The sequence below is a fragment of the Triturus cristatus genome, chromosome 1_1 (assembly GCF_964204655.1).
Source record: "Triturus cristatus chromosome 1_1, aTriCri1.1, whole genome shotgun sequence".
NCBI classification, from domain to species: Eukaryota; Metazoa; Chordata; class Amphibia; order Caudata; family Salamandridae; genus Triturus; species Triturus cristatus.
Window position 1 is genome coordinate 29,139,888 of NC_140579.1, and position 26,350 is coordinate 29,166,237.

At 44.9% G+C, this 26,350-nt stretch overlaps 1 protein-coding gene across 4 annotated transcripts in view; it reads right to left on the reverse strand.

The window, feature by feature from the left end:
- Positions 1-26,350, reverse strand: part of LOC146869226 (ethanolamine kinase 1-like) — a 165,548-nt gene that overhangs the window by 116,754 nt on the left and 22,444 nt on the right. For all 4 annotated transcript variants that reach the window (XM_085644843.1, XM_085644999.1, XM_085645091.1 and 1 more), the window contains 2 exons: positions 14,734-14,993; positions 14,104-14,250 (listed from right to left, as the gene is read on the reverse strand). In XM_085644843.1, the coding sequence (XP_085500969.1) occupies positions 14,104-14,250; positions 14,734-14,993 (407 nt within the window). The remainder of the gene's footprint in view (positions 1-14,103; positions 14,251-14,733; positions 14,994-26,350) is intronic.

Sequence of the window (26,350 nt, forward strand, 5' to 3'; positions counted from 1 at the left end):
AAACCTAGGTCAGTTATCTGCACAACAAGCAGGAACCCCTCTCGCTGCACCCACACGCGCGGTCGGGTTCTTGGCGCACAGAGCCATGGCTGCAGCGCACAGAGACCTCACACTGCTGCACACAGAGAAAAAAAATTAGAGGGAACATTGATTATGAGTGTACATTTATACAAAGGCCATCACATTCATCGAACAATAAAGCCTTTTGCAGACTATTCGGGTTTAGTACCACACCCAGGATTCTTTGGTCGATCGAACCAAGAACTGGTGGACCTCTCTTTCGGCCATATACAATTTGTCTATGGTTCCCCTACCTTTAAATTCCAAACTAAAGGAACAGTATCCTAACATGGGATAAAATTATGTTATGTTGCTCTCAGGTTGTAAGTCAGGAGGCCTAAGCTCTCTCCAGCTACTCAATTCAATTCAATTTAAAATACTTTATTCGGTATATAAAAATACTATAGAAGTGCAAATAAAATAGATCATATTAAAATCAGGCCACATAGCAAGTGAGAATAATACATGCTCAGTCCATCCATAAATAAAAACCCCTTAACATATAAAATTCATATTTAGGGCCAATACGGGACTAGCCTCACCAATCACAAAAATTCAGAAGGGGTACATCACATAATAGGAGAAATGCAAAACAATTCAACAGCCTAAAATAAGTGCATGTTCACTCCCTCCTGGATTAAGCGAACCATTCCCCTCGTCAAATTTATTTTAAGGCCTTTAACAGAGTCGCGCTAGGTACCACGTTTATTCACCTAGTACCTCTTGTGTTTTTAAGTTTGACAGCTACCCTTAAAAAGTTTACAGTGCAGAACAGAGTTAATGCATCTGAGGACAATTTTAAAAACAACAAGGCCACCTTAGCGTGTTTAAATCTAGCAATTTTTTAAAAATACTTTTTAAAAACAAGCTCCTGGGAAATGAATAAAAAGGACATAATAAAACAAAGTGAAGGGTATCCTGCAGAGACCGGTGGTCGCAGCCGCATGGACCCTTCAACTCTGTAGATAAGGTATATCCTGCCGGATCAGCTAATAAGTGATGTAGAAGATTAAACCTGAAGCGTGTCATTAAAAATATGTCTTGGGCATTATATAAATGAGATAGATAAGGCTCAATACCCGGACATGATTTAGTCAGGTGGTGTGCTTTGACTGTTGTCTTGACCAGCTCCCTATCTTCCCTAAGTGATGTAACATATTTCTGGTACCGATCTTTCACCAAGGCCTTATACTGGACTAGCATTTTTGTGGGGTTATTAAAAAGGTCTGCACATCCTATTCCTACCAGAGACTCCTTTACGTACTTAAGCCAGGGGTTGTGCAGTCCCCGGTCACGGGCAAGACAGTCTATTATGATCTGCTTGCTAAATGAGGCCTCTGGGTTTGTCAAAATTTTGGCCCAGCAGGTTAGGGGTTTGACTTCCAACCTGTCTCCAAGATAACTAACACCCAATTCTTCATGAATGAGATGTGACGGTGTACTCTGGGGCACTTTGAGTAGACACCGAAGATACTTGTTTTCTTCGGTTTGTAAGTGCTGCGTATCAATGAAACCCCATACCTCACTTCCATAGAGAATTTTGGCACAACACATAGAGCTGTATAGTCTCAATATTTGCTCCGGGGACCAACGCCCCAGTCTTCGTGCAAAATTCATAATTGACCCGGAGCAGCTCGCTAGTGTGCGACATTTCTGTTCTAATAGAGCTTTAAAGTTAAGTCATGTGTCAAATAAAATCCCCAAATATGAGAGCGAGTGCACCTTTTCCAGACGATGAGAACCAATCAAATAATCATATATTTTTTTTTTTTTTCCCCACTTCCATGATATACGATTTGGATAGATTTGGGGAACAGGTCTAAATTCTCCATAAAGGAGACAAAGCCGTCTATCAAGCCCTGTAGCCCTTTGGGTGTGCGTGCGAGAAGAACTGCGTCGTCCGCATAAAGCAGGACGGGGATCCCTCTTGATCCCATCCGCGGTGTGTCAACCTTCAGGGCCACAAGTGCCTGGTCCAGACTATTTATATAAAGAGTAAATAAAAATGGGGCCATGATACAGCCTTGTCTCACCCCACTTAGACAAGGGAACGAGTCAGTAGTGCTTCCCTCCTGATTATATCTAACTGAGGCAGTAGTATTCTGATGCAGAACACTTAGAATATTAATGAGTCCAGGGTCCACGCCAAGACCGCCCATGATCACCCATAATTTCCTACGATTAACTCGATCGAAAGCCGCTGTCAAGTCCATAAATGCCAAGTACACAGTTTCGTGGCTGGCAATAGTGTACTTGGCTACCAATAAGTATAGATTAAGACATTGATCAGTTGTTGACTTTCCTGGCCTAAATCCGTATTGAGTGTCAGTGATAATGTGTTGATCCTCAGCCCAATCCATTAGCCGGCTGAGGATAGCCCTTCCCAACACCTTCGCTGACACATCGATTAGGGAAATAGGCCGATAGCAAAGTGGGATATCCTTATTACCCTTTTTAAATATGGTAACGATTATGGCTGTAGACCACGATGGTGGCATACCTGTGTCTACTGCTGCATTGATGACTCCAGTCAGGATTGGTGCCCAAAGAACCACCTGGCTCAAGAGAAGGTTGGGTGGGATCCCATCAGGACCCGGGGCCTTGTTACGAGTCAGGCCCTCGATTCCTGCCTTAATCTCGCCCAAGATAAATATTATCTGGTTGCAGGGCACCCCTCCCCCCCGCCGCTTCCGGCTGTTCATCAGTCGGGCAATGATTATAAAAACCACGGAAATGCTCATACCATGATTTCGGCAGAATATGATTGGCTACCCTTGGTTTGTTCGCCTCTTGGAAACAGGGGTCATTTATAACTTTCCAAAAGGCAGTTGTATTCTTTAGCTCAATTGCTTCCCTCAGGTCCTCCCACGCCTGCCGTTGCAGACTATTTTTACGTCGTTTTACTGCCGATTTATAGTTTGCCCTGCATGAGGTCACCCTGCTCTTGTCTCTTGGGGAGGATTTTAAAGCTAATTTCAGCTCTCTCAGGGCATGGGAGCACTGTTGATCAAACCACCTTGGGTCATTCATACTTGCTTTATAAATTTTAGTCCTGAGCAGACCATCGATTCCATGAGCCACACCCTCAAAAGCCGTGACCAATTCAACCCCCTCCACATTTAAGTTTAGGCAGTCCACAATAAGCTGTTCTCCATCTTTCATCAGTGCTATATTGAAGGCTTCACCATCAATCTGTGACCATCTAAGCCTCCTCCCTTGATCCGTGGCACATACCACACCACCTGCCCCCACTCTAGGAGGGTTCTTGCAGAGATTTAGCTCCGCAAGGGACATGACTAAAGGATTATGGTCACTAAAAATGCTTAGACATATTTTAAAGCCTGTGATCCATTTTTTAAGTGTATTGGAAACAAAGATAAAGTCGATAAAAGTATCGCTTCCTCTACCTTTGAATGTGGGATGTACCATTTTGTCCTTCCCATCGTTAGCCAAATCCATAGTGTGCGTGAGGGCGTGTGTATTTAATAGCTTACCTAACACCCTCCCCTCCTTGGTGTGCTCCATATGCGGGCCCTCTTCCATGGTGCACGATGACCAATCCCCCCCATTAACTTTAAATCTGGACACAGGTGACAATTTAAATCGCCAGCTAAAACCAGCTGGGACATCCACGCCCCTAGCTCCTGGATACACGCCAGCCTGCTCTCCAGCTCATCCACTCTTATAGTACTTTGACCCGGTAGGATCGCATTATAAAAATTAATAAAATTTAGCTTGTGGCCCTTGTTATAAAATCTAATCCCCTGCATAAAATCTGAGTTCCAGCCCAGATCAGTCCATCTGCCCTGTAAATTAAGGTCAACATATATAATCAGTCCTCCCTTTGCTCTCCCCGATGCAGCCTTATGTGCAGGCACAAAATAAGTTTTGTAGCCTTCCAGATGAAGTGTGCTACTTTCCACCTCCCACGTTTCCTGTAGACAGATGACTTGAAATTTCTTAATATAGACTAGCCAGTCATCGTTTTTAAATTTAGCAGATAAGCCTGCTATATTCCAAGAGATTACCTTGAAATCTCTCTGGCTATGTCTGTCGAGACTGTCTTGTGTGAGGCCAGGTTGTGGGCCATGGGGTACTGTAAGTAAGTGACTATGTTCCTGCATTCCGGGACCCAAAAGCTCTGAGTGCGATAGGTTTATGGTATCCTCATTCAGATTTGCCATGGCTGTCCCACCTGTGTCTGTGTTAAGGGAGTAAGTCTCCAACCCTTCAACGCCCCTGGTTGCTAACAATGGGTCAAGTCAATCAATATCATTAAGATCCCTTACATTATTAAGGGGGGCGTACCAATTTGTTACTGGGACTAATGGACCCCCCCCCCCCATTTGTTTCCGCCAGATGTCCCCTATATTCATTACAGTTGTGTGGGGTCATCATATGCCTGTAAAAAAGCCCAAGGGGAGCATTCTGATGCTGGAGTTACCCTCATCAAAGTGAATCCCCTTGCTCTGCATGAGTAAATTGCGTACAAGCTCAGGGTGCCTTAGATTCACGATCACACTATCACCTTGAAAGCATTTCCTGGTGTTGCCAATCCAGGACACCCTTCTAGCCATCAAGATATGCTTGTAGTTAGCGATGTTAAATCCTGCATTTCTACTCATCCAATGAGCTGCGTTATTTATCAGCATAAATGGGGTTTCTTCTCCAGCTCTAATACAGGCCGGAACCCCTGTCAAGACCACTGTATATGGGCATGATGCAGGTGGTAAGTCTAAAGATGGCAAGTCTGGGGTATCTCGAACCCATGTGCTGACACTTGCTCAGGGTCTTTTGTTCTATTTGGTCTTCCGCCTATGTTAGTGGGGATATATTTTTGGTTGGTGTTATGACCTAAAATTCCTTCCCTCTCCTGCCTGTTACATCCAGGGCTAATATGTATGCTAGGTGCCTTTCCTTCCATAAGCCCAGGACTTAGTCCTCTACTCGCCCCATCATTTGTGCCCCGTAGTCGTTCATTGAGGTTATTCCTCCCCTTCTTCCCCTCTGTTATGGTTGGTACATCTGGCAGGTTGGGGCCCTCCAATGCATCCGGGCTATTAATTGTGCGCCCATTGGCCATGATGGTAGAAGCGCTACTCTGTACCAAAAACAGCGACAATTTTTCTTCCACTGATCTAATTTTCTCCAGTACAGGCCCTAGGAGAGTGGTTAACATCATTTCCATCCTTGCCCATAAGTCAACATCCACTCCCTATCCCACATTAACCTCTCCACATTTGGAGCACAGGAGGTTATCTTCAGTGCCTTCTATATCCGTGGGCCTACTGGCTTTAGACACTGATCTGGGCTTTTGTTTGGTTTTTTGTTTGGAGTTAGACAACCCCCCACCCCTAGTTCGCCTCACTTAGGCCGTGTCGCTATCTGAGATCTTAGTTGCGCTATTTGGTTTAAATGCCCTTTTTGAATGAGTGATGACCTCCCCGCCTACACTAGGGGTAGTTTCCACACTTATAGTTGGTACAGCCAATGCGATCACCCCAACCCCCTGCCCTGACAATAAGCCTGAGTCAGTGCCCTCCCCAATATATTTTGCAGCATTCTCTGAAGGGCCGCTCACAGACTGCGACTCAATAGATCGGGGTGATAAGCAAGTAACCTGTGTGGGCATAACAGCGGAAATTGGGCCTTCTGAATCGTTACCACCTCCCAGTTTTGCTTGACGCGGAAGGGCTCCAACGTTGGGGGATTTAGTCATGGCTATACTGCCCATCGAAGATCGTTTTTGTGCCACTATGGAGTCCGGGGAAAGTCTCTTCTCCGTTAGCTGAATTTCGTGGACTAATAATGATTCCGCTCTAGTTAGAAAGGCGTCAAGAGTCCCCTTGACCCCATTCCCCACCATAGAGCCCGTTGCCTTACGCCTGCTCATTCTGCAAACTGGATTCACTTTCGTGGAGGATACAAACACACAGTACCTTTGTAGCAACCCTGGAGTCCACTCTACTATCCGCTGGATTCTTCTGTTCCCTAGATGTGAAGGGGGTGGCCCAGCCCTGCCTCGGTCTGTCGCAGTAACGCAGTAACTTCTGCCGCTTCTTATGCGCCTCCTGGCGCTTGTTACCCCTGTCAGCAGCCTGCGCGCTGCACAGAGTGCAGGGAAATGTGGTCCGTATGTGGCAGTATGTCAGCAGCGTCCCCGGTAGCTGTCAGAGCCTGTGGCAGTTTTGATGCAGGACAAAAAGTTTCACAGAGATTCCACCTACCCTCCTGTGGGTAGAGGTAGCGTTCAGCACACCGTAGGCTCCCCCGGCCGGCAGCATGCAGCTGCACTTTAAAGGGGAGACAGCGCGTCGGGCCCTGGCGCAGTGTGAGGTCTCTCCTCCTTCCCACAGGGCCTTTGCAGGCAGAGCGCTATTCCCCCACTTACTGTGGTCTTCGCAGCCATCCGCTGCCTCCTGGGTTCTTGGATCCGGGCACTCGAATCAGGGCCAAACTGTCCAAAAGTTGGAAAGCCACCATATGTAGGTGGCTGACATTGAAATCAAAAGAAGCACCCTCAATGTATATGTAGGCCGGGGTCTCCTCTGGCAGCAGACAAGGCCCTGGGGAGCGGCCACCAGCATGAGGATATGTCCCCCACGTGCCCAACCGTAGACGCTGTGGCAAGATTCGGGACTCAAGATGGTCGCCGTAAACACCGGAGGCCCCGGGAATCCGGGAATCACTGGAGATCCAGCTACTCACCAAAACGTACTTTTTCATGTTTCTAGACCCACTGTGGTGTATGTGGATCTAGAATATTCTACTTCTTGCCTTAATCCCCCTACTGTCTTCTCACACAAAGGTTTGTTGTTGTGTTCTGATGCCAGCCTCAACAACTTCTTTTACTAAGCTCAGTACACCCCTATCTGGACCTTCAGTGTTTGATGTCGAAATAGTAAGCTCATCCTTATTTGATCCAGCAGTAACCTAATTAACTTTAGCATTTCTGCCTTTCTGTCTTCATACACTGGAAAAGTGCCCTTCGATTTCACAACTTGCACAAAGTTGCTTAATGGTAGGACAATTATTACTATACACAAAGTGAGTTCCACTGCCATATCTATAGCAACAATGGCGCGGGTATTTGTCTTTTGCTTTATCCATGTTCCTGTTCCTACATGTTCTGCTATCACAGTTACCACCAGTATCGTTTATCTTGTAGTCTCAAACAGTTTTGGCAATGCCTTGCTTCCTTTGAAAAACACTGAATTTGTCTATTGCCTTAAAAACAACAGGGTTAAAATAAGTATAGGGTATTCATTTTTAATGTATATGGAACTATTAAGCTCTGTTGTTTAGCCCATCTCCAAAGCAGACAGATAGTGCCACCATGTGGTGGACTGTCTTAAGTGGCAGTGTTGAGAGGTAAGTGCCGGTGCCGCAATCCGGAAACCACAGGCTCAAATTAAACACTGGTTATAGGTGGGGTTACAGGCCAAAGTATGTGGAACTGTAAAATCTTATTCTGATTAATCAAACTGGTTGGAGCATTATGAGTGGTGAGACTGCACCAGTGAGGTCACGCAGTGCTTGAGGTAGTGCTGTCACAACTGAAGCTCCACTCTCTCTCTGGAATTGATGTTGTTTAGTTTGTGATATCTTTCTTGCAGCTTCAGCAGCACTTGTTATGTTATGTTATGTTATGTTATGTTACGACTATTTATTGTGCGCACAGATACTCCAGCCAAGGAGCGTCCTGGCGCAGAGACAAGGTAGCACGCAACACTTGAAGGCCATTGTAGGAGTGTGGTGGCACTTAACAAAATTATCATAAAAAACACCAGACGACAAAATTCTGCACTGAAGACAACGAGGGATCGCACTAAGTGTCTCCACAGTCGGTGGCTGTCAGATTCAAGAAGGCAGGGATCATGCGGGACCAGCATTCACAGATGAATGAATGAATACAATGTATAGAGCGCACATATGCCCAAGGGTGTCAAGGTGCTAATGAAGTCATGATAGAGGGACCCGACAAAGAGATGGTGTTCTAGGTAGACTATGGAGCCTTTTTATAGGGTAAAGAGGCAGGTTTTTAGCGCCCTTCTGAAGGGGGTGTAGGATGCTCCGCGAGGTCAGGTGAAGGGTGAGAGAGTTCCAAAGCTTAGCCGCTGCAACTGAAAATGGCTTTGCCTCCCATCTAGTTTTACAGAATCTGGGGAAAATGACCAAGTTCCGGTCAGCTGAGTGAAATGTCCTCATGGGGAAATGCCATTAAAACATGGTTCTTATTCCTTCCGTCCCGGAGTTGTGTAGGGCTTTCTGGGCAATGCATAGCACCTTAAACATAATGCACATTTTACAAGAAGCCAGTGGAGTTGGAGTAGTCCTTTTTTGTCTGACTGATGTTTGGGATGTCTAAGTTCAATCTAACTGCTGCATTCTATACCAGTTGAAGCTTTGTCTCTGCTGTTTTGTTAATGTCAAGATAGAGCGCATTACAGTAGTCTAGTCTCGACAAAGTCAGTACTAGGGCCACTTCTTTGATGCTAATAGAGGGAGGAAAGGAAAGACCTTCTGGAGTATGCTGATGGTCCAGGAGCAGGTCTCAACCGTGCGGTTGACCTGAAGGTCCTGCACTAGCTCTTGGTCCAGCATTATCCCAGATGCACATGGACAGGCTCAAGACGCAGTTAAACTTGTTGTCAACCTGAAGGAACTACCCAAACACAACATACAATTGGTAACCAACACTACCGGAAGTAGAGACAAACGTGAGGTAAAGAAATAAAGTGGAACAAACCAACTAAGCCTGACACGGCTGCTGCACAAACAGGGACAACCCAACTCTGACTGACACTGAGTGGGCTGCTGCACACACAGGGACAAACCAACTCAGCCTTACACTGAGAGGGCTGCTGCACACACAGGTACAAACCAACTCAGCCTGACACTGGAAGGGCTGCTGCACACACAGGTACAAACCAACTCAGCCTGACACTGAGAGGACTGTGGCACACACAGGGACAAACCAACTCAGTCTGACACTGAGAGGGCTGCTGCACACACAGGTACAAACCACGCTTCCGGTTTGATTTCTACCCCCAACACTCCACTCATGATTGAGTGTATGTTGCGCCAATATTCCTGGATCTGCTCTCTGTGCCACAGTATATGTATGAATATATCCAGTTGTGTGCATCTCCTCCTACAAGAGCCATCCGTCTGTCCACCCATGTGCACCAGCTGGGGACCAGTTATGTAAATTCTGTGGAAGATCTTTAGTTGCACCTGTCTTTGTCGCGCCGGGATAGCGACTGTTTTGGGAGAGGAGACCGCTTCCTGCCAAGTTTCATCATTTAATTCTATTCCGTCCTCAGTCCATTTGTCTCGTAGTTTCAAAAGGGGGTTTTCAATATTATTAATGAGTTTTCGATATGTCAGGGAAATGACCTTGTCAGGCAGGTGGCCATCTAGTAGTCTATCCTATAGTGGGGAGGTATCTGGCGGAGTAGATTCACCGGGAAATACTGTTTGTAGCGAGGGTCTTATTTGTAGGTACCGATAGTACTCAGAATCCGTCACGGCATACTGAGTTTGGAGAGCGTTAAAGGGCTTCCCACACTTTGCGTGCCAAACGTCCTTGACATGGGAGATGCCTATTAGGTCCCATTTATCAAACCCCTTTGAGTTTCCCATGTATCCAAGTTTTTGTGAGTCCGACAGAGGCGTGGCGAGAGTCAGCTTGTTTTGCCAGCCGAGTGACTTAGTTGCAGAATGCCAGATTTTAACTGTGTGGTCGGTAGTGCCGGTGAGTGGGTATTTGCTTGGTGTTGAGGATAGCGCCCGGGAGAAGGTCCCATTGGGTAGAAGCCAACGATCCATAAGAAACCCCGGGTTGTCAGGGCGACCATATGTGCAATGATTGATAGCTGTTAGATGCGCAGCCCAATAATATTTTTTAGTGTCAGGTAAACCGATTCCTCCATCATACCAGCTAAGTGTCAGCTTTTTCAGAGCAATACGCAGTCTCCCTCCCCATAGGAGGTCTCGCAAGAGCCCTTCGAGATCTTTAAAATACGAGTTTGGGTCAGGATCGGCTGAGTTCTGCAGGGCGTACAGGAAACGGGGCAGAGACATCATTTTAAATAATGCTGCCTTGCCCAATAGTGAGAACGGGAGTGACTTCCAGTTTGTCATGTCGCATCTGAGCCTCGCAGTGGGGGGATCAAATTACGGGCGTATCGGACTGAGGAGTCAAGAGAAATAAATATGCCTAATATATATATATATATATATATATGTATATATATATATATATATATGAATGCAAATCGCCGCTGTCAGTGCCTTACTCAGACACAGAAACGAAGAGCGGACCCAGAAGAATTGTGCCAATCAAAGTGCTTTATTTAGTTGCCCAGCCAGTCCGTCATAACGCGTTCCGACCCCCACTCGGGTCTTGATCACATGACACATTGCTAACGGAGGAAGTGGTATTTAAAGTAGCATACAGGAAATGGCCTTCAGGTGTTATGACAACTACATAGACAGAGAAGAAATACTGAAACATATCGTCATGTAGACATTGTTTGTTATATCAAAAAGTACGCAGAAAAATCTATCAATGCATAAATATATAATATAAATATAAATACATATAAAAATATATAAATATATAAAAACCTGAATGTATGTAAAAAAGATTTTCCTGTGTTTGTCAATTATGTTATTCCTATTTGTGATAACAAATATAGGCATATTGCGACATCGATAAATGTTTAAAATTATTTAGGTATCTAAGTAGAATTCCCTAAATTCATCGCATTCATTTCAGTAAATCCTATGTCAAGAGAAATAAATATGCCTAATATATATAGATATAGATATAGATATAGATATGTATAATATAAGTATTTGAAGCCTTCGGAGACAACTGGAATCGGGCAATTTGGGGGTAAAGGGGGGGAATTCCCCCAGAGGACATATAGAAGCGATTTTTGCCAATTGACGCGAAACCCAGAATACCTGCCAAAAATATCCAATATGTCAAAGACTGCTATCAGGGATCTCTTCGGGGACGTGAGATAAAGAAGAATATCATCCGAGTATAAGGATATCCGGTTCTCCCAGTCCGCCGACCAACGCATGCCGCGGATCACAACATCCTTACTGGTCCACGCCGAGAGTGGTTCAAGGGCCATAGCGAACAGTAAGGGAGAAAGGGGGCACCCCTGACGGGTCCCTCGGCTGAGTATGAAGGGCTCTGACTTCCTGTTGTTCACAACTATCTGAGCCATCGGCACGCTGTATAACAGTCGTACCCAGCGGCAGAAATTCGGCCCAAATCCTAGTTTGGCAAGTACTGCAAAAAGATAAGGCCACTCCAGTGTATCAAAGGCCATAGTGGCATCAAGGGAGACTATAATGGCATCCTCGCGTATCGTCGTACTCTGCCCAGGACCCCGTGCAGTCTGCGCAGGTTGAGAGCAGTGTTTCTTTTAGGCATGAATCCTGATTGATCTGGGTGGACTAGATCACCTATCACCTTGATCAGCCTCGTGGCAAGTACTTTAGCTAGAATCTTGGGTTCTGCGTTTAGCAGTGATATGGGTCGATAGAAGGTGCATTCCGTTTTGGGTTTCCCTTCCTTGTGGATTGTAACAATAGTGGCAATCCTCTGGTCATATGGCAGTGAGCCCTGCTTAAGGCTGTCTTTGAACATGGATTTCAGATAGGGGGCCAATTTATCTGGTCGAAGTTTGTAAAGCTCGATTGGAATGCCGTTTGGGCCTAGGGCTTTTCCCTAGTGTAATGATCTTATAGCTGTTGCTATTTCATCAGCAGTTAGGGCACTGTCCATAAATGTTTGGTCTGAGCCTGACAGTCTCAGGAGAGAGATATCTTTAATAAGGTCAGTAAAATCTGCCTCAGGGTAGGGTGCCACCGAACTATATACTGTTTGGAAGTGGGCTGCAAAGTGGTTAGCTATGTCTTGGGGATCTGTCACAGGGGACCCGTCAGTACCTCTAAGTTCTGGCACGAGCCTGCTGGCCTGCTCCTTCTTATCCAACCAGGCGAGCAATTTGCCAGCCTTGTCACCCCAGTCAGTGACCAGTGCCCGGTATTCATCCTGGCGCAGACGGAGGGAGTGAAGGGCTTCAGGTGTGGCGTCTGAGTTAACATCCTGTTCTAGACGATAAAGCTCCTGTTCTATGTCAGAGATGTCTTTCACCCTACCCTTTTTGGAGCCCGCAACTAGAGAGAGGGCATGCCCTCGGACCACCGTTTTGAAAGCTTCACATAATATTTGGGGGGACTCAACTGTGTGGGTCAGCGAGCTTGTAGCCCCATCAGTTAAGGACCCTGGGGCAGCTTGCATCCACAGAAAAGATGTCGAAATAGGCGAAGGCCACATGGCCGTGCGGCTCTGGCGGTCCAAGACAGACCAGGCAGGCAAGGGGAAGTTGACCAGGATACACTGCATCAAGGATGCGACTTGCTGCCCGGTGTTCCTACTAAAGGAGCACCTAGGGCACAGGGCACTGAGCCAGGGGCCACTGTTCAGGCATAGGGAAGGGGCGTTCCTCAGCCGTTTCCAATTCATAGCAGTAATGGGAAAAACCCTGGAGACAATGGGTCTCCCCCGCGCGCGCATATGGCTCCCACTCTTTCAGAATAGGGGCGGCCACGACGGCAGCGGGACTAGGGATGGAGGATGGCCTGATGAAGGGAATAGGGCGCTGGACATCCAGCACATTCAAGCGCTACATACGCCCAACAGCGTACTGAGTCCAATTTCTCCCGCCCCATCTCGGTCCCGGAGGTCCGCAAAAGAGGGGGTGGATCATGGGACACTCCTACGTGACGCGGGCACAGAAGCGGGAAGCATTGAGACAAGGTGGCAGGCCAGACGCGGTAGTGGCCCACATGGGGGGAATGACTTAGCAAAATTAGGAAGGCGAGCGCTACTAGAGGACATGCAGAAAAGCCAAACAGCTTTGGCACGCCTGATCCGTCCCGCAGAGGTAATCTTCTCTGGGATCATAGTGCGGAGGGCCTGGCGGGGGGGGCGGTTGACCTGGGTCAGTGGAGAATTCCAGAAGGAAACTGATTATCACCATGGCCAAAGTGTGTAAGGCCAATGGATGGGGTTTCGTGAGGCACGGCTTTATAAACTTTAGGTCCCCATGGTACCACCTGGAAGACTGGGTACAGCTCACCGGGGTGGGAATGGACATGTTCTTGCTGAACGTTGTGGGGATTCTGGAGCAAAGGGGTTTCAACTAGGAGAAAATGGAGAGGCCGGAGTAGGGTGGAGCTCCCTACGATCGAGAAACCGTAGGAAGCGTGGTGGAACAAACACAAGGAAGCTAGTAGAAAGAGGCTCTCACAGTGTCCTTGGGATGCCTCACGGCAGGGGTACTGAGGGAGCCAAGGGGCTGCGTGCGGCCATATGAAAATAGATGTGATGTTCCCGCAGGACCCTTGGGATGCCTCATGGCAGGGGTACCGAGGGAGAAGATGGGAAGGACTCAGCCTCAGGAAAGGTAGAGTAGATGCTCACGTAAGGTCCTTGGGATGCCGTACAACAGAGACCCCTGGGAGAAGGGAGAGCCCACGAAAGGGTACAGGGAGAGCAGGACGGCACTGCCAGTCCGGGAAGGTCTAGACGGACACCCTCCAAAATCGGTAGCAAGCTGAAGCCTAGACCCGTGATACGGAGGCCCGAAAAGGGGGCCCCTCCCCTCGCAGGAAATTGAGGAGGCTGGGTCCATAATGCAAGAAAAAGAATTGCAATGAGCAATAGATGTAAAGGTAGAGCATGGACATTGAATATGGTATGACCATGAGCATTGGAAATGTATAAAAACAATTGTAAAACTTTTATGTGATGAATAAACTGCGACCTTTTCAGGCACCAGAGAATGTTGTCAGTGGTGTTTTAAGGTAAAAGCGTGCAGTGTTGGTCGGTAACAATGGAGGGGAGCAGGGAGGGACGACTCGCCGCCTGGAGGGGGTTATGTGTCAGACTGAGTTTTATGCATGCTTACGTGTGCACCAGGCTTCCCAGTGACCGTCTGTGCTTGTCCATACCTTGAGTTCGCTGCGTTGTCATCTCCCAGTATATCCATTTTCACGGTGGCATAGAGTAGACGCAGTTTGTGGCAGAGGTTGGATTTGAGGTGACTGCCATTGGGGATCGGGATGCTGTGGTACTTTGCCATTTCTTCTGCTATGAGCCTGTCGAAATGGAGAGAGCGAGATGGAGATGATGCCCAGACATCGAGAAGAAAAAACCCAATGAAGGACTGATTTCCCACCCCCTATCTCTCACGTCCCAGTTCTTTAGACATGGGTCTTCTCACAGTTTTCTTGCTATACCAGTCCACTCCGCATAGATCAGTCGACCCCATGACCTGAGGATTACTCTGGACCTAGGAATTTCAGACCTCTGAATGAGGGGAGTTTCTGAGAGCAGAAACGTTGGGCTTCTTGATCTGGAGATTACCTCCAGTCTTGGCTCTTGAAACTCCCTGCCCATCGCTCCTGCGGTCTGTAGTGAAGGGGCACCTACTACTTACCCTCTCTCCCTGTCTAACCCAGTCTATTTGACCCAGTGATAACCCCCTTAACTGAGTTGGAGTCCCCCAAACTGCAAGGCACCACGCCCACACTGCTGGCGCCTTGACCTTGGTGATTCTGTGAGCTCTGACCCCTGCGTACCTGAAAATACGGGGCTCTCGGACCTCCTCGGGGCCCAAGGCCCGGCCTTGCATGAACTCGTAGCATAGACCATTCTGGAAGGTGCAGTACAGGTCCGGGGCGCAGCCGTGCTGTCGAAGGAGCTGGAAACTCTTCACCTCGTTGTGCCGGTCCACGAACAGCTCCGTCATGTTGCCGTACACGCGCACCAGGACCGCGTCCTCCATTCCCGGGTCCACGTAGCAGGCCAGTAGCTTGTTGCTGATGCCCTCGGTGAACATCTAAGGGAGAGCGATCATAATATAATAATGCAAAACATTTAAAACGCCACTGGTGCGTACTGCCCCTTACAGACCACTACATCTTTCAAATGTTACCATAACTGTCGTCATCTTAAGTCAAGGGATTTCGTTGTTGAACATTGTATTTGATCTATTTCCCCCTTTTTTAAACATCCATTTATTCTTTTTTAGAACAAAGCTAAGCAACAAAACAGAGGCACACAGAGAGAGCATACATTGATGTAGCTTATTGGCCCATAGGGAACTGGGGAAACAAGTGCACATCCTAATCGTGATAGTTCCAACCCACCTGCTCCTAGGGGCCTCCTTGTTCGCGATAGGCACTCGAGCCACGTCATATCTTTTCCAATAGTTTCCCTTTTAGGTCGAGCCTGGGTAACGCATGCCCTGCTCTGCCAGGCATAATGTATTTAAGTATGGACTTGAAGCGCCACCCACTCTCCTCATATATTTTTCATTGGCTTGTGTTATTGTCCTTTGTAAATGCTGGCTTCTGATTTGTTAATAGTCCTGTTAGTCCCTCCTTAGTACCACCTTGTCTTCATTTGTAACCTCCCATGAGGTCTGGCCCTTTTACTTCTGTTATTGCACAGTATGTCTTATTTAGTCTGAAAGCACTATTTTATTCAGTGAGTTTCTCCTACTGCAGGCACGACATGCTTTCCTGCAACATTCAGCGCACCATGCGCGCTTTCACTTACCAAGCAGCCAGAGACAATGGCGGCCGCTTCTTTGAAGTGAAATAGATATCACATTTCCAAGAGTTTGAGCTATTGGCATTGTAAATGACAATGTATTTTATATACATGTTAATTATCAAAACAGATAATTAAAAGGCATTGTCATTTACAATGCCAATAGCTTAAACTCGCAAATGCGAGACCTATTGCATTGCAAATGCTTGTTTTCACTGTAAATGAGTACGGAAACCCCGGTCAGCTGGCAATGCTGCAGCGAATATAATAATATAAATATAAAGCACACGTTTCCCAGTTCTTAAATAAGACGGCTCATTTTTAGTGCACTCAAGAGATGAGGCGGCCCTACCAAGTTTCGAACCTGCGGCCTACTGAACAGAACAGGTATTCGCCTAATGTACCTTAATTTACTGAAGTACAGAGATTACTGAACAAGTGCACATCTGTTTTAAAGTGTAGAACTTTCCAAGTTGCCATGAATATAGGCATGCATTCCTACATTCCTGCACAGGCAGTTCAGTTTCCATTCAAGGCCAAAATCCACATTTTGCATTTCTTAAAAAAAAGAAAAGCTGGCTTAGGCCCCGTCTGCTCTTCTGAGTGCTCCAATTACTCAAATGCAGCAGCGGAAAACACTAGCCTCGTGGACAGGGGCCTTGTCCATAGTTTAAAACATAGAAGCTTTTGCCATATTAATTTAAAAAATAGCGATATTAATTATTGCTCGCAATTGCCTCTCCAGGCAAGGTTCCTAGGCTTCAGTATTTTTCCACAGCACATGGTGAGTCACTGTTAGACGTTGGGAAAAAATTAGGGTGTGGTTATAGATCATTACACACATAATAATATACATTCCTAAACTGAACCAACTCTCATAACTGTAGGACCGTGACAGGAGCCGGATACTGGATCTACCTTTGCCTTTGTATAGCCGTGATAGCAAACACTTAAATAACGGTTTATGTTATGCTAATGTTCTCTATCCTTAGGCCATGTACATATATATATATATATATATATATATATATATATATATATATATATATATTCAGTGAAAAAACCATAGGTTTCACACACGTTATAGTTAGGAATTAGCATTTAAAAAACCTTAGAAATTCAGTGAAAAAACCATAGGTTTCACACATGTTATAGTTAGCTGGACATTTTACTCGTAAAAAACCAATGAAATTGCCCCGTTATAGTTAGTTCAGCTAACTATAACTCGCGCGCCCGCAATGCACTGCTGATGACGTCACATATTACATCACTCATGACATGGTCAGTGACATCACTCATGACATCACTGATGACATCTCAAATGACATCACTGATGACATCACTGATGACATCATCCAGTGAATGTGTGTTTTTCTGAAAATTAAATATGTTTTATATATGTATATCTCAAGGTCGATGGAAGAATAAATGGGTATATAAGTGTCTAAATGGATGATTTGTTTTTGAAAAATTGATTGTTTAACTGACTGATTAAGTGTATCTTAGTGAATACATGGCTTAGTGAGTAATGTTTAAATATGTATATATCTGTATCAGTCTCTCACTTTGTGTATAAGTGGCTGCATGGGTTGGTGAGTAGCTACATGGGTGTCTATATAGGTTATTAGTTGGTTTTTTGAGTATCAGTCTGAGTGTCTGCATGGTTCGGTGGGGGGTATTACGTAGTGCATAGGTGCATGAATGAGTGACTCACTGTTTGTATGTGTTGAACAGACCATGTGTGCAGGACTGCATGGGTGGATGAGTGTGTGTATGGGTGTGTTAGTGAGTGAATGACTGTCTCAATAGTGTCTTTATGAGTAACTACATATGTTTTAAACTAGTATATGTGACTATTGGTGTATATATGTGAGTATATGCAAGGGTGAGAGATTGGAAGAGTTCCTGTATGAATAAGTATGTGTTTCTATAAGTGATTGTTTAAAAGACTAAGTATGTGTAAGTTTCCGTAGAAGTAAGTATGGTGGTGTGTGTATAACTGTATATGCAAGTAAATGTATGTTTGATTCTTTATTAGCACGAGTGACTATGTGTGTGAGTAACTCTATGCATGAGTGGCATTGTGTAACAGGATGTATAGGTATATGAGTACATATGATGAGTGAGTACATGTATGAGTGACTGTATTGGACTGTTGGTGAATGAGTGGATGTGTATGTGGATCTTAGAATTACTGAAGAGGTTGTTGTAACTGGTATTGGTATGTCCATTGTTTTGAAAATTTTAGTCTCTATTTTTGAATGTGTGTGTCAAAGGTTATATTAGGGTGAGAGGAGGTCTACCACTCTATCACAAGGATGATGTCATCAGTGATGTCATCAGTGATGTCATTTGAGATGTCATCAGTGATGTCATGAGTGATGTCACTGACCATGTCATGAGTGATGTAATATGTGACGTCATCAGCAGTGCATTGCGGGCGCGCGAGTTATAGTTAGCTGAACTAACTATAACGGGGCAATTTCATTGGTTTTTTACGAGTAAAATGTCCAGCTAACTATAACATGTGTGAAACCTATGGTTTTTTCACTGAATTTCTAAGGTTTTTTAAATGCTAATTCCTAACTATAACGTGTGTGAAACCTATGGTTTTTTCACTGAATTTCTAAGGTTTTTTAAATGCTAATTCCTAACTATAACGTGTGTGAAACCCATGGTTTTTTCAGTGAATTTGCAAGGTTTTTTAAATGCAAATTTTTTTTTTTTTTTTTTTTTTCTAACATATTTTTAATTTAATTATCTTACCTTTTATAAAGACTATGATTAAATTTTTAAAATTCTTTAATATGTTTTTTTAAATATATTTTTTAAAATAAACATGTAAAATTTATTTGCAGTACTTTTTTAAAAAAAAAAAAAATTTTTTAGTACGCGTACCGTAAGCTCACGGTAAGCGTACGGTTTACGCAACGTCCGTAATCTATCTACGCTGCTTGCGTATAGTTACGCACTTTGCGTTGCCGCGCGTACTGCGCGTGGGACGCGTGCGCGCTTACGCCACACGCGCACGTTACGCGGAAGTGTCGGGTAGTGACTGTTATGCGCATGCGCGCAAGCGCGTGTCTTTTTTACGCGCATGCGCACTTTTGCCGTAAGCGTACCGTAAGCGTACCGTAAGCGTACGGTAGGTCATGTGATCATGAAACACAACTTTTGATTGGTTGAAACTACTTTCAGTTCTAGAACTCTCCTACACCACACCCATTCCCCTCATTTCTGCTTGTGATCCCTTGGGAGAAGGAGCTGGTTTGTCTTTGGGATACGATGGCAGAACAGCAGAGCTCTTCTGAGAGTGAGGCTAGCACTAGCAGCACTGTCTTGAGGCAGAGATCGAGGAAACAAAAGCCCTCTTATGTATGGGATTATTTTACTTTTCCTGAAGGCCAGCAAAAGGTAAATGCACCCTTAGTGACTTGTAAGCTGTGTAAGCGTGTACTTTCTAGAGGTAATCCTAACAGGAAGTATTCCTTTGGGAATCACACCATGAAGAGACACCTCCAGGATGTACACAGAAGGACACATGGTCATCTTTTTGGAGGTAACTCTTCAGAAAGACGAGCCAGTACATCCACAGTAGCTCAGCCTGAACCATCATCTGCAGGGCTGACTCCTTCTTCTGCAGGTCAGGTGAGCCCTTCATCTGTGGGGGGAGAATCTCCTTTTGCTGGCCCTCTGGAAATGAACCCTCGATTTCGGAAGGTTGATATTCATTGCACATTTTGTAAAGATCTAATTTGCCATAGGGAGACCAGTGTTTCCCTAGTGAACAACAAAATAGATCAGCACATTTGTCGCTTTGAATCATTTTCCCATGCTTCCTTTCCTCTGTCCCTGCATGAACACAACGGTTCTTTTAAGAGCCAACCTTATCTTTCATCTTTTTTTTACATATGTTTTTAAAAACTTTTTTTTTTTTTTTTTTACCGTACGCGTACGGTGCGCGTACTTTTTTTTTTTTTTTTAAAACACTAAAAATCATTTATCACATTACATTGTCCTTGAGAGACTACAATTATTATTATTGACTTACCATACTCACTGAAAAAATATTTATTCATTTGTTTTTTTTAAAAATAGTTTTAAAAATGTTTGTCACATTATGAAACCACTTTTCAGATTTTTTAAAAAGCCCATGTCCAGAGTGCTACACTCCAGCAAGGGCAACCAGCCTTAGTGATGCTGAATGTATTTGCATTACAGACTGAAACCTGAAAACCCCACTCGCTTGTAAATACTGTGCATGACTATACATGGCAAGCACATGGGTGTGTGCTAAGACTCTGCTTCTTCCCCCAAAAATTCGCTCCCCTTTTCCATCTAATGCAACTTTGAAATCACCAGAGCAAGACGCAATAAATCTCTGCCTATAATTCCTCTCTGCACACAGAGCATGTTTTCACATTAGTCCCAAAACGAAATTTCTTTGCCAATTTGAAAGCACACTTACTGCTCTTTTTTTTTTCGGGGCAAGTGAAAATCACTTTTACAGACTGACACATTATGAAACCACCATGTGTAACTACAACAAAAACAATTTCCATTTCTATTATTCATTTCTTAAGTTACCACATACATCCCCTCTCAAACTGTAAACTCACCTTTAAAATTAGTTAGTTGTGAAAGAAATGTGACACTCAAACAGCAGATTATCAGAGCCAGGATCTCTGTTGTGTTCACCTCTCTCCTCTCAGCAGAACCAGATAATGGCAAACTTTCCCTCTATTTTTCCACACATATACTTGTAAGTTTCAAATCTCAGTGCTTCCCCCTTTTTTTCAAATGTAATCACACATTTCTATTGGTTGAAAACCAACCCTTTTCCAAAAGTACCCTTCCCCCAACTTGACTTCTGCCTAGTACCCTTCCCCCAACTTGACTTCTGCCTGCTACCATAGCAACAGCTCATGGAACACTGCTGTGTTGAGTTAGGTCAGAAGTTCGCCAAACAATGTTTCAATTCCACAGAGCAAGAGTGCTTGACTTTTCAAACCTAACAGCAAATCCATAGTACTGTTCTTTGGTTACACATTTTTTTTTACCAATACAAAACATGCTTCTATTAATTTACACATACAGCCTAGTTTTTATTCTAGAATGGTATGAAACAGCCAATCAGTTCTTTTTGTTTTGAAAAAAATATGTATGCCTCCATTTCCAAACTGTCTTTCTTTTCATATTGCCATTCTACTGAAAGACACCTCCTGAGTGCATCCAGTTCTCCTTTGAAGATGTTCACAGTGTGGATTGTAGGGCACAGCTATGTCTTCTGGAGTGAAAAGTTTGCAGAGAAAACAGGTATGGTGAGAGACCTTGCTTTGCCAAATGTAGACATTAAATGGGTTGGTCAGAGAGGGTTAAAGTGGCACCAATTGATGCCATTGGTGAAATCCTTCATTCAAATCCAACACCCTGACCTCATAATAGTGCACTGTGGTGGCAATGACCTAGGCACTTTGACTGGGGTAGGTCTGGAAATGCTTATGAAGGACACCTTTGCACAACTGTTTACACTTTTCCCTAAAACTGCCTTTGTGTTTTCCAACATATGCCAAAGGCAAAAATGGAACTGGTCCAATCATTTCTGTCCACAGATTGACAAAGCAAGAAAGCACGTCAACAAATCTGTTTCTGCTTTCCTCCGTGACTATGGTATGGGTGCCATTTACCACAACAACTTGCGTTATGACATGCAAGACATTTATAGAGGAGATGGTGTGCACTTCAATGATGAAGGGAACAGAGTCTTCCTCTTGAACCTTAGACTCTGCATCGGTACTTACTTGTAGGTACCACTAAAAAAATGACTTCATAAACACAACAGCTCTTTTTAGAGCTCCCTAATATCTAAACTCTTAAATCTGCTTTTCATTTATTTATTTTTATTTTTTTTTACCGTACGCTTACCGTAAGCTTACCGTACGCGTACCCCGTGATTTTTTTTAAAATCAATAAATGTTTTTTTTGTACTTTTCTGTCCTTCTTTGACCCCCTTACAAATGTTAGGGGGTCTGTAACTCTCCTCATTGCCCCCTTTCCTTGTTTTCACTCTTTTTTTTCAGAGTGAAATACACAAAATGGCGGCCGCCGCTTCCTGGTTTCGACCGATTCGAATGTTTACTAAGATCTAAGAGCCAATCAGAATCGCGCTCGCGCACGCCACCGTACGCTTACCGTAAGCGTACGGTAAGCGTACCGTAAGCGGGCTCAGATATATATATTGATTTAAAGGCTATTTTCTCAGAATCTACTGAACAGATTTACACCAAACCTACAAAAGGCACTTCCTTGACCTAGGGACTACCTCTCTGCCAAATTTTGAGTAATTCTGTTCAGCCGTTCAGGCTGTAGCTCGTTCTAAAGGTCCTATGGAAAAATGCATGGGAAAAACGCGTTTTGGGACCCCCCTTTTATCTCAGCCCCCGCTTGACGAATCCCCCCGAGACTTTCAGGGTAGGAGCGGAGCGTAGCGCCCCACCTATTTTGAGAAATTCGCGAGGATTCGTCAACCGGCGCCAAAGTTATTCAAAATAGAATGTTGCGGATTTCCTATGGAAAAGGGGTCCTAACTATAACTACCTACTGGCGACCGCCAGTAGGTAATATATATATATATATATATATATATATATATATATATATTCGTCCAAAGTTGCTCTGCATTGAAAGCGCACTCGTGCCACAGCCGACTTCAGGCAAAGTCTTTATTTCCAGAATGGCAAAGTAAGCATTTGACATCATAACAGCCACCTGACGCGTTTCGGAATTGCTCCCTTAATCATAGGTTTTGCTGGCTGACTCGCACTGCTAATGCACACAATTTAAATATTAGCCCTCCAATGAGCTTGCGTGTAGCGTCCCAATGCCTGCTGGGAAAGTGAGTGTGTCCATAGCCTACATGAATTAATACAATAACGACCCTGTATGGGCCGCAAAGTGCTTCTTTACCAGATATTCAGAACAAAGCTGTGACTCCAAATCAGGGCATCCAATTCATGTAGGCTATGGACACACTCACTTTATCAGCAGGCATTGGGACGCTACACGCAAGCTCATTGGAGGGCTAATATTTAAATTGTGTGCATTAGCAGTGCGAGTCAGCCAGCAAAACCTATGATTAAGGGAGCAATTCCGAAACGCGTCAGGTGGCTGTTATGATGTCAAATGCTTACTTTGCCATTCTGGAAATAAAGACTTTGCCTGAAGTCGGCTGTGGCACGAGTGCGCTTTCAATGCAGAGCAACTTTGGACGAATTTATTCACGGCGGCTACGGTCGTGGAAAGCGCACCACCCGAGGATTGCAGTGGGGCCAAGGGGCACGATATTCATGGATGCCCTGATTTGGAGTCACAGCTTTGTTCTGAATATCTGGTAAAGAAGCACTTTGCGGCCCATACAGGGTCGTTATTGTATTAATTCATGTAGGCTATGGACACACTCACTTTCCCAGCAGGCATTGGGACGCTACACGCAAGCTCATTGGAGGGCTAATATTTAAATTGTGTGCATTAGCAGTGCGAGTCAGCCAGCAAAACCTATGATTAAGGGAGCAATTCCGAAACGCGTCAGGTGGCTGTTATGATGTCAAATGCTTACTTTGCCATTCTGGAAATAAAGACTTTGCCTGAAGTCGGCTGTGGCACGAGTGCGCTTTCAATGCAGAGCAACTTTGGACGAATTTATTCACGGCGGCTACGGTCGTGGAAAGCGCACCACCCGAGGATTGCAGTGGGGCCAAGGGGCACGATATTCATGGATGCCCTGATTTGGAGTCACAGCTTTGTTCTGAATATCTGGTAAAGAAGCACTTTGCGGCCCATACAGGGTCGTTATTGTATTAATTCATGTAGGCTATGGACACACTCACTTTCCCAGCAGGCATTGGGACGCTACACGCAAGCTCATTGGAGGGCTAATATTTAAATTGTGTGCATTAGCAGTGCGAGTGAGCCAGCAAAACCTATGATTAAGGGAGCAATTCCGAAACGCGTCAGGTGGCTGTTATGATGTCAAATGCTTACTTTGCCATTCTGGAAATAAAGACTTTGCCTGAAGTCGGCTGTGGCACGAGTGCGCTTTCAATGCAGAGCAACTTTGGACGAATTTATTCACGGCGGCTACGGTCGTGGAAAGCGCACCACCCGAGGATTGCAGTGGGGCCAAGGGGCACGATATTCATGGATGCCCTGATTTGGAGTCACAGCTTTGTTCTGAATATCTGGTAAAGAAGCACTTTGCGGCCCATACAGGGTCGTTATTGTATTAATTCATGTAGGCTATGGACACACTCACTTTCCCAGCAGGCATTGGGACGCTACACGCAAGCTCATTGGAGGGCTAATATTTAAATTGTGTGCATTAGCAGTGCGAGTCAGCCAGCAAAACCTATGATTAAGGGAGCAATTCCGAAACGCGTCAGGTGGCTGTTATGATGTCAAATGCTTACTTTGCCATTCTGGAAATAAAGACTTTGCCTGAAGTCGGCTGTGGCACGAGTGCGCTTTCAATGCAGAGCAACTTTGGACGAATTTATTCACGGCGGCTACGGTCGTGGAAAGCGCACCACCCGAGGATTGCAGTGGGGCCAAGGGGCACGATATTCATGGATGCCCTGATTTGGAGTCACAGCTTTGTTCTGAATATCTGGTAAAGAAGCACTTTGCGGCCCATACAGGGTCGTTATTGTATTAATTCATGTAGGCTATGGACACACTCACTTTCCCAGCAGGCATTGGGACGCTACACGCAAGCTCATTGTAGGGCTAATATTTAAATTGTGTGCATTAGCAGTGCGAGTCAGCCAGCAAAACCTATGATTAAGGGAGCAATTCCGAAACGCGTCAGGTGGCTGTTATGATGTCAAATGCTTACTTTGCCATTCTGGAAATAAAGACTTTGCCTGAAGTCGGCTGTGGCACGAGTGCGCTTTCAATGCAGAGCAACTTTGGACGAATTTATTCACGGCGGCTACGGTCGTGGAAAGCGCACCACCCGAGGATTGCAGTGGGGCCAAGGGGCACGATATTCATGGATGCCCTGATTTGGAGTCACAGCTTTGTTCTGAATATCTGGTAAAGAAGCACTTTGCGGCCCATACAGGGTCGTTATTGTATTAATTCATGTAGGCTATGGACACACTCACTTTCCCAGCAGGCATTGGGACGCTACACGCAAGCTCATTGTAGGGCTAATATTTAAATTGTGTGCATTAGCAGTGCGAGTCAGCCAGCAAAACCTATGATTAAGGGAGCAATTCCGAAACGCGTCAGGTGGCTGTTATGATGTCAAATGCTTACTTTGCCATTCTGGAAATAAAGACTTTGCCTGAAGTCGGCTGTGGCACGAGTGCGCTTTCAATGCAGAGCAACTTTGGACGAATTTATTCACGGCGGCTACGGTCGTGGAAAGCGCACCACCCGAGGATTGCAGTGGGGCCAAGGGGCACGATATTCATGGATGCCCTGATTTGGAGTCACAGCTTTGTTCTGAATATCTGGTAAAGAAGCACTTTGCGGCCCATACAGGGTCGTTATTGTATTAATTCATGTAGGCTATGGACACACTCACTTTCCCAGCAGGCATTGGGACGCTACACGCAAGCTCATTGTAGGGCTAATATTTAAATTGTGTGCATTAGCAGTGCGAGTCAGCCAGCAAAACCTATGATTAAGGGAGCAATTCCGAAACGCGTCAGGTGGCTGTTATGATGTCAAATGCTTACTTTGCCATTCTGGAAATAAAGACTTTGCCTGAAGTCGGCTGTGGCACGAGTGCGCTTTCAATGCAGAGCAACTTTGGACGAATATATATATATATATATATATATATATATATATATATATATATATATATATATCAAAGCTCTTGAGGTTTGCCACACGAGTAGGAATCACTCGAACAACAGGTAAGGTTCACCTCACAACCTTTAATCTTCGGTACAGACGAACTTTGCAGGCGAGCAAACAAACAGTCTCAACGCTTTGCCTGACGCGTTTCGAGTATCATCTCTTCTTCAGAGGCTGGACGTTGAAGTTTGCAATTACGGACACTCTCCCTCCATTATATCGGCATTATGACACGCCCCTCGAAAGGCCGCCCAGATGGGTTCAATACTTGCAGCCTCTGAAGAAGAGATGATACTCGAAACGCGTCAGGCAAAGCATTGAGACTGTTTGTTTGCTTGCCTGCAAAGTTCGTCTGTACCGAAGATTAAAGGTTGTGAGGTGAACCTTACCTGTTGTTCGAGTGATTCCTACTCGTGTGGCAAACCTCAAGAGCTTTGATTTACAAATATATATAGATATTAAAAACACATGAAAGTCGACGCTGAATTGCACTGGAAACTATTGATGGCAGTCAGGATCTGCGGGGGAATGTACCTCTGCACATGCCGGGAGCTCTAAGTTATAGACTATTTTGGTAGAAAATTGTTTGGAATATGGATGAAAGTTTCGAACATTGACAGTTGATGTGACAGTAGCAGCTCCTTCTGTTTTCCGATGGATTTAACCACTATTCTGGTCCGAAATGAAATTGATGTCTTGTAGGCTAACTAAGTGGGAGAATGTGTGGAGAAGACAGAAGGAGCAATAATTTGAAATCAATATTGAAATGATATGTTG